At 38.1% G+C, this 16,172-nt stretch overlaps 1 protein-coding gene across 1 annotated transcript in view; it reads right to left on the bottom strand.

The window, feature by feature from the left end:
- The window catches only part of CAMKMT (calmodulin-lysine N-methyltransferase), a 395,453-nt gene that overhangs the window by 375,448 nt on the left and 3,833 nt on the right, over positions 1 to 16,172 (bottom strand). Inside the window, exons 2-3 of the mRNA XM_066267038.1 lie at positions 9,202 to 9,374; positions 2,473 to 2,537 (exon numbers count right to left, since the gene is read on the bottom strand). Of these exons, the coding sequence (XP_066123135.1) occupies positions 2,473 to 2,537; positions 9,202 to 9,374 (238 nt within the window). The remainder of the gene's footprint in view (positions 1 to 2,472; positions 2,538 to 9,201; positions 9,375 to 16,172) is intronic.

The raw sequence follows: 16,172 nt of genomic DNA, 5'->3' as shown, positions 1-16,172 counted from the left end.
ATTGATTGCTTTCTCACACGTGCCTTGACCGCGGGCCTTCAGCAGACCGAGTAACCCCCTGCTGGAGCCAGCGACCTTGGGTCCAAGCTGGCTAGCTCTTTGCTCAAGCCAGATGAGCCCGCGCGCGACCTCTGGGGTCTCGAACCTGGGTACTTCCGCATCCCAGTCCGACGCTCTATCCACTGCGCCACCGCCTGGTCAGGCTAAACATGTTTTAATAGGTCTTATTTTTGTCACCACTTCTATCATTTGGTATATTCAGGTCTTGAAGGCCACACTTCTGACAAGACATTTTAACAAATTACTATTTTGGTAATTTAATCTATTTTTCCTTCTTTGTTAGTTTAATCAAAATAGTTCATTTAAAAAAAATCAAACTAACCCTTAACATTATATTCATTATTAGAAAAAAACAAAGTTTTAGAGGTACTTTCATCAGTAATAATAAATAACTTCAATTTATTGTCAACTATGAAAATGTAATATATGTTATACACTTTCTATACATTATATCAAGTAGTAACAAGAGACTTAAAAAAAATGTGGCTCATGGAAATGATATAAATTGCTCCAGATGAATTTCAGTCTCAAGATTCAAATGTAGGTACGTCTCATACCAAAGACTCAAACCTTTCTACATAAAGATGTATGTTTAAATATCCCCATTTGATTTATTTTAATATATTTAATATATTCAACTAATATAGAAAATAGATTTTTCTGACAAATTTTTTAGTTTATTTACTTTTTGTTTTATATGTCAGTTCAATTTTTATATGTCTAGCTTCAAATAAAAGAATACTTTGGTCTTGTTTATAGTGATATAAAGAGAAAGTTCTATACAAGAATATAAATTCCTAAATCACCACCGTGTTAGCACATTGATAGTAAAAACACTGAGGGAGGTATAGAATGAGGAAAAACCTTTCATACATATGTCGCTATCCATCAAAAAGAAACCTACATTATTTTAAATATTTTTAGGATTTTTTATATTTATAAGTTCCTTCATGACAGCAGACAGCAGTGAAAAAATATTTTTAACGTGCAATTCTTCCATTTGTCAATGCAACAACAACTGGAGGTCTGGGAGGCAAGTTCCCAAGAAAAAAATGTTAGAGCAGTATAAGGTATTAGTTATTCAATATATAAAATAATAGCTTAGACCTTTAGGAAAATACTTCATTTTACAGAATGCTGCCAGCTAGTGGCCCTATTTCATACTGAACCACTGGTAACAATACTTGACTTTTTACACTACTGAATCAAAATTTCCACATTTAACATTCTCAAATAACATTCCAAAATCATGTATTCCTAAACCTGACTTAATAATATTTTTACATTATCCCAGAACTAAAGAAAAATGTCTCCTCAACACCATTAGCATCCCCCTGGCCAGTCCTTGCCCAAAACCCCAATAAAAATATGAGATATGTCTACATAGGAAAGAATTCATGAAGTGCCAACATGTAGAAACTAAAAGATACATATGTTGCTATCCATCAAAAGAAACCTACATTATTTTAATATTTTTAGGATTTTTTATATTTATAAGTTCCTTCATGACAAAATATATATTTTTCTATACAATGAAAAGTTTACTATAATGTGGGCATTAGAACTAAGTATTATTAGACATTATTTTATACAGACTTAAAATCAGAGAGCATTTGATAAAATAGTACTACTAGCAAAGAATATTGTTTAGTTCAGACAATAAGTACGTAGTGATAGTTCTGAAATTTCCTTTGAGAAAAAAAATTTGAGTATAATTTTTATATTTAAAACCATCATATCAGACATTGATAATTCATTAAGATAAATATCCTATGCAAGATGCATGAAGGAATATACAGCTTCTAACACACTGTGTTGTTTAGACCAATGATATAAAGATATTCTTGTTTGATTTCTTTAGTCATATGACATTATAATTATTTAAATAATTTTCTCAATGGAGAAATCACGACTCACAGACTTATATGAAAAAACAATATACTCTTTAATATTATAATCTGTCCTAAAACAAAAACATTCTGGTATTGAAGTATATTAGCTGCAAAGAAAACATTTTCTGGGTTCATTCTGTAATGAGAGAAAAGAAGCAGGAAGTGGAAAAAAAAGCACCCAAAACACAACAAAGAAGAAAGAGACAGCCCCTTTGTTGGATTAACTGAAGAGGTCAAAATGAAAACAAGAAACAAAAGAGATAGAACTGGAAAGTCCAGTGTTCACTCTGACCTACATTCTGTCGCGCACACACACACAACCACCAAGTGTAAAATTGCCTCATCCCACTTAGTAGGCGTATTGTATATGAGGCTTACTTTGCAGCATAAAACAGTAATGCACACACACATGCACATACACATTAGTCAGTATAATAAACATTAGTGAGAACAAACACCAATTATAAATTCACTTCTGAAAACACTAAAAAAATTTCTATGTAGTGATCATATAACTTACAAACATTTCCTGTATTGTCAAAGCTGGTAAGAACATCTTCAACATTCAAAGATCCACTATTATGCCTAGAAAGGAATAAAACATTCTTTAATGATTCTGGAATATTAAGATTTGCTAATTTTAAAAAAAAGCTGAGACTGCTTTGTGAAACACCCAATACTAATAAACCCTTGCATGTTGTATTTTTAAAATATTTCTGCCCACTAGAGGGAGAAGGAAAAGAAATAACAGAATATAGTCCTCCCAATATTAATGAAATGACTTTTCCTGATCATCAATTTACATTTTCAAATACTAATATTTTTATTTTTGTTGCTTTAGCTAATGTTAGTTTTGTTGCTTTCATTAAAAGATTAACCTTTTTAAAAATAACAAAACAAAACTAAATAAAACCTTACACTTGGAGAATCGCAAAAATGCCAGACCAGGCGGTGGTGCAGTGGGTAGAGCATCAGACTGAGACACAGAGGACCCAGGTTCAAAACCCTGAGGACACTAGCTTACGCATGGGATCACAGACATTACCCCATGGTCACTGGTTTGAGCCCAAAGGTCGCTGGCTTGAGCAAGGGGTCACTCGCTCTACTGTAGCCCCTGCCCCCGGGTCAAGGCACATGTGAGCAAGCAATCATTGAACAACTAAGGTGCCACAACAAAAGAATTGATGCTTCTCATCTTGCTCCCTCCCTGTCTGTCTGTCCCTATCTGTCCCTCTTTCTGACTCTGTCTCTGTCAAAAAAAAAGAGAAAAAGAAAAATCAACCTCCAGAATCTCAACAATACATACACATCCTCTATAACAACCCACAAAATTCAGAACTTCAGTCACAAAGAATTAATCAACCTTGGGTCTGCACATTCCAGCTATATGAAGTTCTAAATGTCAAAAGGCAAATTCTTTGTATCTTTGCCCACTAATCTTAATCTCACTCCCTTTAATTCTAATCTCACTTCACTTGAAAGCCCTTTAAGTATTTAATTTAATGACTGTTTTATTAATCTTTATAAAAGATGCTATATACAAAGAGACCCAACAGTCAATAGGTCATAGAGTCTGAGTTACTTTCCAGGGGTGGTAAAATATCGGTGCTACTATGTCTATCATCTTCTACATTCTACCCTAAGAACCTAACACCTATAGTTCTTTGAGTGTTATAGCAGGTTATAATAACCATATATAATAAAACTTCCCTCATCAACATTACTTTAACTTTGTCATTAAAATTTATCATAAATGATATATAGTGTTATGAAATGAATTGTCTCTTGCCCAAAATTGGTATGTTGAATATCTAAACCCCAGTACCTCAGAATGTAACTGTATTTGGAGGTTAGGCCTTCAAAGAGGCAATTAAATTAAATTGAGGTTGTTAGGGTGGGCCCTAATCCATTATGAGTAGTGTCCTTAGAAGAAAAGGACATCAGAACCCAGACCACAGGGCTTGTGCACAGAGGGACTACGTGAAGAGACAGGAAGAGGGCAGCCATGAGAGTCAGGGAGAGGCCTTGAGGGAAACCACACCTGCGACAGCTTGATCCCACACTTCTGCACTCAAAACTGTGAGAAAACAAATTTATTGTTTAAGACCTCCAGTCTACAGTGTTTTGTTTTGGGAGCCCTAGAAAACTGAAACATATAGTAAGAGAATACAGGCAACCTATTACCCTTTTCAGAAAAAAAGCTTTACTTCTATCATAGAGACCCAGTTCTGTGATAGATTGAATGAAAATGCAAAATGTTACTTGCCAAAAAGCATTGGGCTCAACAGGTAATGAAGTTACCAACCACAAATCACACTTTCATCACCATAACACAATGATGCTGTAGCCTCTCTGTGCATGCAAGATTCTAGGTATAGGTGAAGTTAGTTATGGTAACATGTAAAACTACATGTGAGGCAAGAGGAAAAAGAACAAAGTATTAATCATCTAAACTACAAGATGAAACTGAGAGCACATTGTCCATACCATTTTGCAACATCTGTTTTTTCATTTAAAAACTTGGCTGCCAAGTAGTCCAGTGAATGAATATTTGCATCAAAATGATTTTCAATACTCACTTTGGAACAAAGAGGCAACCATCCTCAGACATAGAGAAAAGACAAAAGATCTTGAAGATATAATAACCTAACATTTATGTTGTCCAAACTTTTGCTTCATATGAAAAGTCAAGAAGGGAAATTCTTTATTCCTTCATTTTAAGTATCATATTGTAAAGCTGACAGGAAATAATGGTCAAAGTTTTAATATGGACCATTGCTTATATACCTTTTAATAATATAAGAACGATACAACTTTGTACTTTGAATTCAGAAATATCTACATATTTACCCACCTGAGATACTAGTTTCAAGACTAATTTTTTTTTTGGGGGGGGTATTTTTCTGAAGTTGGAAACGGGGAGGCAGTCAGACAGATTCCCGCATGCGCCTGACCAGGATCCACCCGGCATGCCCAACAGGGGGCGATGCTCTTCCCAGCTGGGGCATTGCTCTGTTGCGACCAGAGCCATTCTAGCACCTGAGGCAGAGGCCATGGAGCCATCCTCAGAGCCCGGGGCCAACTTTGCTCCAATGGAGCCTTGGCTGCGGGAGGGGAAGAGAGAGACAGAGAGCAAGGAGAGGGGGAGGAGTGGAGAAGCAGATGGGCACTTCTCCTGTGTGCCCTGGCCAGGAATCGAACCCGGGACTCCTGCACACCAGGCTGATGCTCTGCATGGCCAGGGCCTAAGACTAATCAAATTTTAAAGGAACAAAAATCAACACATAGGGAAATTTTAAGGAGGACAAGACTAATAAAAAGTATTGGGGCCCTGGCAGGTTGGCTCAGCAGTAGAGCGTCGGCCTGGCGTGCGGGGGACCCGGGTTCGATTCCCGGCCAGGGCACATAGGAGAAGCGCCCATTTGCTTCTCCACCCCCCCTCCTTCCTCCTCTCTGTCTCACTCTTCCCCTCCCGCAGCCAAGGCTCCATTGGAGCAAAGACGGCCCGGGCGCTGGGGATGGCTCCTTGGCCTCTGCCCCAGGCGCTAGAAAGGCTCTGGTCGCAGCAGAGCGATGCCCTGGAGGGGCAGAGCATCGCCCCCTGGTGGGCAGAGCCTCGCCACTGGTGGACGTGCCGGGTGGATCCCGGTCGGGCGCGTGCGGGAGTCTGTCTGACTGTCTCTCCCTGTTTCCAGCTTCAGAAAAATACAAAAAAAAAAAAAAAAAAGTATTGGTAACTATACATTAATCACCATATATACATCATCTCTGTAGAACTGAGAACATGAAAATGGAGCTTATATTTATGATCTATGAGGAACAGAGCAGCCCAAATGCTCACACCTCTACTAGAACCCAGAAGCAGATCCACCTTACAACACGCAGTGATCGCCATTCTTCCCCAGAGAGTGTGACGGCTTTCTCAGTAGCGCTGATGGCTCTGCCTTGCACCTTCTCACCTCTGTACATTTGCTGGTGCCCTTGCCCTCATTGGGAATGATTTCTCCTTTTCTCCCACAACTTTCAAATACTTCCAGATCCAGTTAAACTGCTGTTTCTCAGGGCCTTCCAAAAAATCATTCTTACCTTTAAATTCCTAATATGTGTGAAGTTTTCCCTCATTTGGTAATTAGTTATGCACAGCCTGGTGAGAGTCCTTAGAATAGATGATTAACTTTCTTTCATATTTAATTATTTTTTTAATTTAACTTTTCATGTATTTAAGCTCCTTGAGGATAGTACATCTTATATTTGTTTACCTATATAGATGGTGCTATTAAATATTTACTGATTTGAATTTATTTAAAACTATTCATCACTTTTTTCAATCATTCCATAGTGTTGATTTAACAAACTTGAGAAATATAGAGGAAGATGATAGTACTCTATTTTAAAACTTCTCTCTAAACCACTACTTCTGGCTAGTGCAAGTGATTTTCTTAGAATATTTCACCATTTCAAAGGATTTTAGATCTTCCTTCCCCACAACTGTCATCAGTTTTAGCTCAAATAAACTCTTATAAAAATTCTCTAAAAAAAAAAATCAAGCTTTTCAAAAGTTTACATAATACAGTTCAGATAATACTGAAGACAATAGATTAAGGTAGCTAAAGAAATGTCATGGAAACACGTTGAGAAGAGTTGATATGAGCTACCATAGGAACAGAAATGGAGATCCATGTTAAACAGATAACTGAAAACAAAGAAAAGCAGTAACTGTAAGAAACCAATCTGAACAAAACTGGCAACAGAATGTAATGAACTATTCTTGGCAAAAATCCTCCCCTACCTAAGTAATGTCAATAATTTTTGCAATTTCCCAAACAGTGACAGAATTATGGAGTAAGAAATGGAATGCTTAGAAGAATCAATGAGGAAATAGATGCATGATTGCCTCCCAGGGGGCAAGATGTGTAGAAGTTGGGTGATGGGTCCATGAAACTTTTGTACTATTTTTGTAATTTCTTCAGTGTCTGTAATTATCTCAAAATAAAAGTGTTTAAAAGTACAGGCTGTGGAGTCAGACTACCAGGGCTTGAACAGAGGCATAATCGGTTATTGGCTGTGTGACCTCAATCGAGTTATTTAACCTCTTTGGGTCTCACTTTCCTCATCTGTGAAATGAGGATGATAACAGTACTTATCTCATTAGGTGTTGTGTGGATGAAATAAGCTAATACATGTAAACCACTCACAATAGTACTTGTCACATAGTAGGCACTCAATAGTTAGCCATTATTAATAGTTTTATGGTTTTTAAAAATTTATTCTAAGATCACATTCAGCTCTAGAATTGTATATGTTTAAGCTATTCAGGCAAATTTTTAGCTCAGTCACCTATCTTCTCTCTATAAAGTAGAATTAAACTTCATATTTATATAGACATATTTCTATTTATTCTTTCAAAAATGGATATTTCACAGCCTGTTGGACAGGAGTCTCAGTTGACGTTCTAGCCTCACTTGCTGCTATATCCAGATCATCTCTATCCACCAGGTGGAGAACCACACCTTATTTTAAGTTCTCAACAACAGATTTCACATGCTGTCTGGCAATGCTTACCAGGAGCTTGAAGATGTCAGGAAACTATTATTGGCACAGTTTACATTTATTGCCTCTTGTCACCAGTAGATGTAGAAGATACATTTTAGAAGTTTCTTTCTGAAGACCCCTACTAGACCACTCTGTTTTTCCTTCTCTTTAATTTCCATATAGATACTATCTTTCAATTGTTTATCCTCATTTCTACTTTCCAGAGTTATTGTAAGGATTACATGGATTAGAATACATCAAAGCAAATAGCTCTGTACCTGGCTCATACTAAGCATCTAATGCATTTTTCTTTCTTTCTTAACCAAGGACTAAACTAATTATCTCCAGTAGAACATGAGGCAGTGAGGTACTTTAATTAGAATCTCATACAGAATGAACAGGCAAGCTAACAAACCCAAACGTTTTTATCTTCCATTTAAAGTTCTCAATAAAGCAGTATTACAAAACCAGGTCCTAACTGTTCTTTCCTGCTCAGCCTAGTCAATTTTTATCCAAATCCCAAAATTTAGCTATTATGGTATCATTTAAAGCTTAGATATTTTAAACTAACATAGTTGGCGCAGTGGATAGAGCGTCGGACTAGGATGCAGAGGACCCAGGTTCGAGACCCCGAGGTCGCCAGCTTGAGCACAGACTCATTTGGTTTGAGCAAAAGCTCACCAGCTTGGACCCAAGGTTGCTGGCTCAAGCAAGGGGTTACTCGGTCTGCTGCAGCCCCACGGTCAGGGCACATATGAGAAAGCAATCAATGAACAACTAAGGTGTCGCAAAGAAAAACTAATAATTGATGCTTCTCATCTCTCTCCGTTCCTGTCTGTCTGTCCCTCTCTCTGACTCTCTCTGTCTCTGTAAAAAAAAAAAAAAAAAAAAAGACACACACACACGCATGCACACACACACACTATAAATAGACATCCTTTGGGAGAAATTTTTTCCTAAAATTATTCCTAGCCTTACCTAAACCTTATTCAGTCACATTTCCACTTAAAATGTTTTTTGCTCTTTTTACATTACTGTAAATGTGCCCCTCCCTCCCTTTCAAAATGTGAATCTTGTCAAAAAAAGGGCAGATATTATAATATCAAACACTTACAGTAATATTGCAACACGCTAGGCTGTAACTGCAAGGGAAAGGTAATTCAGTAAAAATGGTATCTTGTTCCTTCAGTTTGCAACTCTCATCTCTTTTCTAATGATTTTTAAAGCCAGAATAGTCTGCACGCTTTTCACAATATCAATGTTTTCAGTTGAATTTTCTCCTCCTATTCTTAAAATTCTATTCTGAAAGTGACAAAACATGAATGGGATAAATACCAAAGCTTGATTTTTGTAGATAACTACTACCTGAAGAGTAGTTTTGAAAAATTCTGTTTTCACTTTCAGCCTTCCTTGCCTCACAAAGAACTTGGCTTTTTGTCATAATCAAATGCTATGAGAGAATGGTTAAATGAACCCTTTGATTTGCAACACAGTTTATCCTCAAATGCCACTACATTTCTGAAAATTTTTTTCTTTAGTTCTGAGAATACAGCAAGACCCAGTTAAAGCAGCAGGAATTCCTAACACAGTTGGAAACCCTAAGGTCTGATCAAGATTGCCTGCAAACTCAATAGAATGAACAATGAGGTTATTATTGTTTCTCCTTTATAAGAGAAAAATGCTTTATAAAAAAAGTCTTAACTGTAGTGATGTTTACCTTAAGAAAATACTGTATTCAGGGTAGAAGACACTTGTATACTGGACCCATTCACCAAATTCCTCTCCAGTTTTCCTTTTGTTGGTTTCTGTTACTGAAAACAGATTAAATGATTCAAATCTTCTTACAGACACATGTCGTAGACAATCATCCAGGTGTTTTTGCTTCAGAACCTTTGAAATAAAACCAAATATTCTGGTCATATTATATAAACATAAGTTAAGTGTTCAAAGTTTAAGTCATAAGAGGACTTTCATTTCCAATAAAGGACAATTAGATAATTCAGAGCAACCTCTTACTGAAGACAACTAGGAAAGATGGACAAAATATTTTAAAACACTACTTGAAGGCATCAGCGAGCAAAGAAGATGGTGAAGATTTACCAATCTAATGTCTTTCTTTTTTTCTTCCTTTTTTTTTTTTTTAAGAGACAGGCAGGGAGAGAGATTGACAGGTACATCAAGCTGTTCCTGTATGTGCCCTGACCAGGGATCAAACCGGCAACCTCTGCACTTCCGGGTAACACTCCTACCAACCAAGCCATCTGGCCAGGGCTTTTAATATCTTTAAAAGGAGATAAATCTAGAGAAGTGAGCTGGGCTTTTGCAGACACTTTTACTGTGGGACATTTGTCAATTCCAAAAGAACGAGCTGAGATACAGCAACACCTTTTACAATTTGTAGAATTGGAGAGTAAAGCAGGGGCAGATATCTTATTCTGAGCCTGTCCACACGTGGAGCGCCCGCGCGCGCGCGCGTGTGTGTGTGTGTGTGTGTGTGTGTGTGTGTGTTTTAAGATAAATCAAATGAAATTTTGTTGGTATTGAAAATTGGGTTTTTAAGTGTAAGGGAAAGGAGATAAAACTGTGAGATTAATAAAGTTAAGTAAAAATCCTGTGGCTCTGAATCTGAATGATATATTCCTTCTTTTTTTTTTTTTTTTTTTTTTTTTAAATTTAGTGAGAGGAGGGGAGGCAGACAGAGACTCCCCTGACTGGGATCCACCCGGCATGCCCACTAGGGGGCGATGCTCTGCCCATCTGGGGCCCTTGCTCTGTTGCAACCAGAGCCATTTTTTAGCACCTGAGATGGAGGCCATGGAGCCATCATCAGTGCCCAAGGCCAGCTCACTCCAACCAAGCCATGGCTTATTGCATTTTTTTCACATTCTACGTGCCTTTCCCACATCTGACCACTGAAAAAGTGTAGAAACAATGACCAACTATCATCAGCAATGAGCACATGTTGCCATCTCTAAATACTATTTTCAATTACAACAAAATAAGGCCCCTGGAGAAACTGTTAGATAGCACAAGAGTCTCTAGGCCTGGAGGGTTCTTACTAAATGCTATTTTTGCTAAATGTTAAAATGTAACACAGTATTTTGCAGACCTAACTGTAACCAAATAAGCTGGACTAGAACCCAAGGACAAGTATAGCAACTGCAAAGAAGAAACCAACATGTAATTAACCAGATAGTGTGTATAAGCAATAGTGAAAGCTCTTTTCAGGGAGACAGAGGTTTAGATGTGAATCCCTTGTCACCTTTACTTGAGGCAAGTAAATAAAACTACCTAACAGCCATGTCTTGTTCTTGAATAGAACACCCCAAGTGGCAAACCCATTGTATTTAGTTATAAAATGGCAGGAACTGTACAGGCTGGGGCAAAAGCAGGTTTGCAGTTGTTTGTATGGAAAATAATACAATAATAAATAATGCCACAACAAACTGTTTTACATGCTCACAACTGTAAACCTGCTTTTGCCCCATACTGTATAAGATGAGCCTGAAACATTCTACACAAGAAAACAAAAGCCATATTTCAAATGTAGAAAAGAAAGGCTCTTAGCATGAGTAACTTTTGGCAGAACTTAACGTTCTCTAAACAAAGAGATTTTTAGCAGAACTTAACTTTTTCTAAAAGACTCTCTGCCCCTGGCCTTGAGGCTAGTTTCCCAGGCTGTGGCCTTGGATAGTTCTGCAAGGTTGCAGATATTCCCAAAATGTTTCTCCCTGAATTAATCTTATAGATAAATATTGTAAAAGAGCTTGTTTCACTGCTTTGTTTTACTGTAGGCTTCCCCTCCTCCCCTTTCCCCAATCAGTATGTAATTTTGTCTTTAAAAGCTAGCCCAAAACTGTTTTCAGTGCCACACCATTTGAATGACCTTAGATCTGCCACACGATTGGAATGACTTAGGTCTCCCTGCAGTCGTCGGCTTTGAATAAAGACTCCTTAATTTGGCTACTTAATTGTGTGGCAAAAACATCTGTTTCTCACTGTTCCAATACAACAGTATTAAAAGTATTAAGCTGTCACGGTCTTGGCACAAGAAGAATATACCGGGGTCCTGAACGGGAAAAGGTATGGAATTGAAATAAATGATAGGAAACTTAAAGATATAGATAGATAGATAGATGATAGATAGATAGATAGATAGATAGATAGATAGATAGATAGATAGATATGGATGGGTTCAGGAGGACGCCAAGGCAAACAGTTTCTACTGTTCATTAGCCGTAAAGTTCATGCTCCCAGAAGCACATCCACTTTTATTCATAGAAAAAATGTGGTCCATCAGCAATTCAAATAAGTTTCCAAGGCAACTCAAAGACAATCCCCACCATACCATTCTAAATCTACTTTACACTAGTAAGAAACTAGCTTCCAGCCTCCTTTGGAGAACATGGGTGAGACAAATGAGAATCAGGTGTAGCTCTTTGTTAACTAGGCAAATGAGGTGGGGTTTGGGCCAGCACCTCTGTCCAGATTGCAAAAAAAATACCCTGTTTATTTATTTGGTTCCCAACATTAAGCAGCCAATCTGAATAGGGTTCATTGCCAAAGATGGGACAGGGTGAGTATTAACAAAGAATACATGTAATAAAACTGAAACACATTAGTTCATAATGGCATTTTTCAAAATGCCTTATTGATGATCATGAAAGGATGCTAGAGAACCAACTTATTATTTTGAAAACTAGTAAGAAAAATAACTAGCTTGACCAGACAGTGGCACAATATATAGAGCACCAGCCTGGGATGCTGAGGGCCCAGGTTCAAAACCCTGAGGTCACCAGCTTGAGCACGAGGACACTGGCTTGAGCATGGAATCATACACATGGTCCCATGGTCACTGGCTTGGGCCTGAAGGTCACTGGCTTGAAGGCCAAGATCACTGGCTTGAGCAAAGGCTTGGCTGGAGTCCCCCAGTCAAGGCACATATGAGAAGCAATCAATGAGCAACTAAGGTGCCACAACGAAGAATTGATGCTTCTCATCTCTCTCATTTCCATCTGTCTGTCTCTCTCTCTCACACACACACACTAAAAAAAATAACCAGACATCACTGTGATTACTGATGAAAGTACACAACACCATCATCTTGACCAACCAAACAAAACAAAAACATCAAATCTGAATTTGATTGAGTTGCTATATTTTATAGAAAATAGAAAATATGGGGATAGAGGAACACATTAAACATCATCATCAAGTGCAATAAGCAAAATTCAAATTATGAGAAACTCTGCAGGACAAAAGCCCAGTTTCTTCAATAAATAAATGACAGGGGTTGAAAAGAGACATATAGAGGGAGCATCTAGATTAAAAAGTCTTAAGAAATATATCAACCAATAACAACGTTTGGACCTTGTTTTGATCCTGTTTCAAAATAAACAAATTATAAAGAAAAATTAAGAGATAAAGGAGAAAAACTGACCAGATAGTTCATGACATTAAGAATTTATTCTGGGTGTGATATGGCATTGTAGTTACGTTTTTAAATGTCATCTTGTATAGATACACACTAAAATATTTACTGAAAACTCTGACATGATATCTGAGACTTACTTCAAAATAATCAGGGTTGATTGTGTCATGAGAGACCAGAGATGAAATAAAATTAGTCAGAAGTTAAAAACTGTTAAAGGTTATGGATACATGAATGATTGTTAAACTATTTTCTCTAATTTTGTATATGTTTGATGTTTCCATTATAGAAAGTTTTTAAAAAGATATAAAACATCCTAATAGTCATAAACAAATAAAAAATAACTAAAAAATCTAAAACTACAAATATATTTAAAAAGTAAGCAATATATATACTTCTAAATAACCTTGTGAACCAAAAAAGGAAGAAAGAAAGAAATTAGAAGGTATTTTGAACTAAATGATAATAAAAACACAGTTCAAAATATATAAAATGCAGCTAAATCCATGCTTAAAGGGATATTTATGGAAAGGCTAAAAATCAGTAAACTAAGTATCCATTGCAAACATTAGAAGCAGCAGCAAATCAAGTTCCGAAAAGAGTAGAAGTTAATAAAGTAAAAAAGAAACAGCAGGATAGCAGGGAGAACTAACAACACCAAAAGTTGATCCATTGAAGAGATTAATAAAACTGATAAATCCTTGATGAGACCAATAAGGAAAAAAAGAAAGAAGATTTAAGTATCAATATGACATAGGAAGATTACTATATATCCTACATGCATTAATAAATAGCAAAAGGATATTATGAAAACTAACTTTGAAAATTTAGATAAAATGAGCAAATTCCTAGAAAAATACAATTATCAAAATTGACATAAGAAGAAAAAGAAAGTCTAAACAGTCCTACTAAACTACTTTAAAAATAGAATGCATTAATAAAAATCTTACCACAAAGAAAACTCCAGGTCCACATTGCTCACCAGCAAATTACACAAAAGTCTAAATAAGAATTAATCCAAATCTTACCACATTTTTCTTTAAATCCTCAAATAACCCTATGGTTTAGATACCCATTATGTGAGAGAGGAAACTGAGATAAAGGGATTCATTTGTTAACTTGTTCAATCAGAGAGCTATTTTTTTTTTTTTTTTTGTATTTTTCTGAAGCTGGAAACGGGGAGAGACAGTCAGACAGACTCCCGCATGCGCCCGACCGGGATCCACCCGGCACGCCCACCAGGGGCGACGCTCTGCCCACCAGGGGGCGATGCTCTGCCCCTCCGGGGCTTCGCTCTGCCGCAACCAGAGCCACTCTAGCGCCTGGGGCAGAGGCCAAGGAGCCATCCCCAGCGCCCAGGACATCCTTGCTCCAATAGAGCCTCGGCTGCGGGAGGGGAAGAGAGAGACAGAGAGGAAGGAGGGGGTGGGGGTGGAGAAGCAAATGGGCGCTTCTCCTATGTGCCCTGGCCGGGAATCAAACCCGGGTCCCCCGCACGCCAGGTCGACGCTCTACCGCTGAGCCAACCCGCCAGGGACCAGAGAGCTATTAAGAGGCAAACTCAGAGTTCAAATCCAGACAGTTTGACTACAAAGCCTGAACCCTTAAAAGCTCTGTTTGTGGAGAATATGGGAGACTGGTATCAAACATCCATTCTAACATCTAAAATATCGTTCTATAGGCCCTGGCCGGTTCGCTCAGTGGTAGAGCGTCGGCTTGGCATGCAGGAGTCCCAGGTTCGATTCCTGGCCAGGGCACACAGGAAAAACACCCATCTGCTTCTCCACCCCTCCCCCTCTCCTTCCTCTCTGTCTCTCTCTTCCCCTCCCGCAGCCAAGGCTCCATTGGAGCAAAGTTGGCCCGGCGCTGAGGATGGCTCTGTGGCCTCTGCCTCAGGCACTAGAATGGCTCTGGTTGCAACAGAGCAATGCCCCAGATGGGCAGAGCATCGCCCCCTGGTGGGCATGCCGGGTGGATCCCGGTTGGGTGCATGCGGGAGTCTGTCTGACTGCCTCCCTGTTTCCAACTTCAGAATAATTAAAAAAAATAAAATAATAAAATAATAAAATATCTTTCTATGTATAAAGCTGGAAACTAGAAACTACATTTCCCATAATCTCTGACAGCCGGAGTTACAGATGTGATTTTGGCTAATCAGATACACTAACATGAGATTTGAAAAGAAAGATTGGAGTTAACAACATTGCTGCAACTCTTCAGGTAAGAATAGTTGTAAAGACATTTTGTTGCCTGATCAGGTGATGGCACAGTGAATAGAGCGTTCAAAACCCCGAGGTCACTTGGCTTGAGTGCAGGTTCACCAGTTTAAGCATGGGGTTACTGGCTTGAGCATGCAATTATAGACATGACCCCATGGTCGCTGGCTTGAGCCCAAAGGTCGCTGGCTTGAGTCCAAAGGTCACTGGCTTGAAGCTCAAGTTCACTGGCTTGAGCCCAAGGTTTCTGGCTTGAACAAGGGGTCACTGACTCAGCTGAAGACCACCTGTCAAGGCACATATGAAAAAGCAATCAATGAACAACTATGAGTTGATGTTTCTCATCTCTCTCCCTTCCTGTCTCTCTGCCCCTATAAGTCTGTCTCTCTCTTACACACACAAAAATAAAATTAAATAAAAAAATAAAGTACAAAATAACAGGATTAGAAAATAGAAAACAAATTATTTCTAACCCTGGAAAATAATTTCACTTTAAAACAATCAGAGATGGAAGAGATTTTAAAGAAATCTAATCCAACTCTCTTATTTACAAAAGAGAAAACTGAGGTCCAAAGAGGTTGTTCACGATCATACATATAATTAAGAGCAGATCTGGGCCTAAAATAAAATTGTATTAAATTCTATTCCAGAAATCATACTGTGTCAGCATTGATAGTCTTAAACATATAGCATCCTGCTTTAACTTAAATTGTACTGTGAAATATTCCATCAATGGAATTCTTCTGCCAACTATTCAGACTTCTAGGCAAGATTATTCATTCTGTAGGTATCAGTAAGCAGGTAATGGTCACTGCTACTTTTTCATCTGCCCTACATCCCTTGCTTTTGGGAACTACTTCTCCCTCACTCCGTCTAATATGGTGGGGTTGTTATCTTTCCTGGTAACCATGGGCTGATGACCTGCTAGCCAAAGTGCCCCATTTTCCTGGCACAGCAACTGGTCCAACCTTTGCCTATTAGAGTCGTTTGGAGGAAATAATTTGGGTTATGGCAAAAAGAGTCACTTCTTCTGGATCACTA

Source organism: Saccopteryx bilineata, chromosome 3 (assembly GCF_036850765.1).
Source record: "Saccopteryx bilineata isolate mSacBil1 chromosome 3, mSacBil1_pri_phased_curated, whole genome shotgun sequence".
Taxonomy (NCBI): domain Eukaryota; kingdom Metazoa; phylum Chordata; class Mammalia; order Chiroptera; family Emballonuridae; genus Saccopteryx; species Saccopteryx bilineata.
Note: the sequence above shows the minus strand (reverse complement) of the source record. Positions and strands in the feature narration are given on the sequence as shown.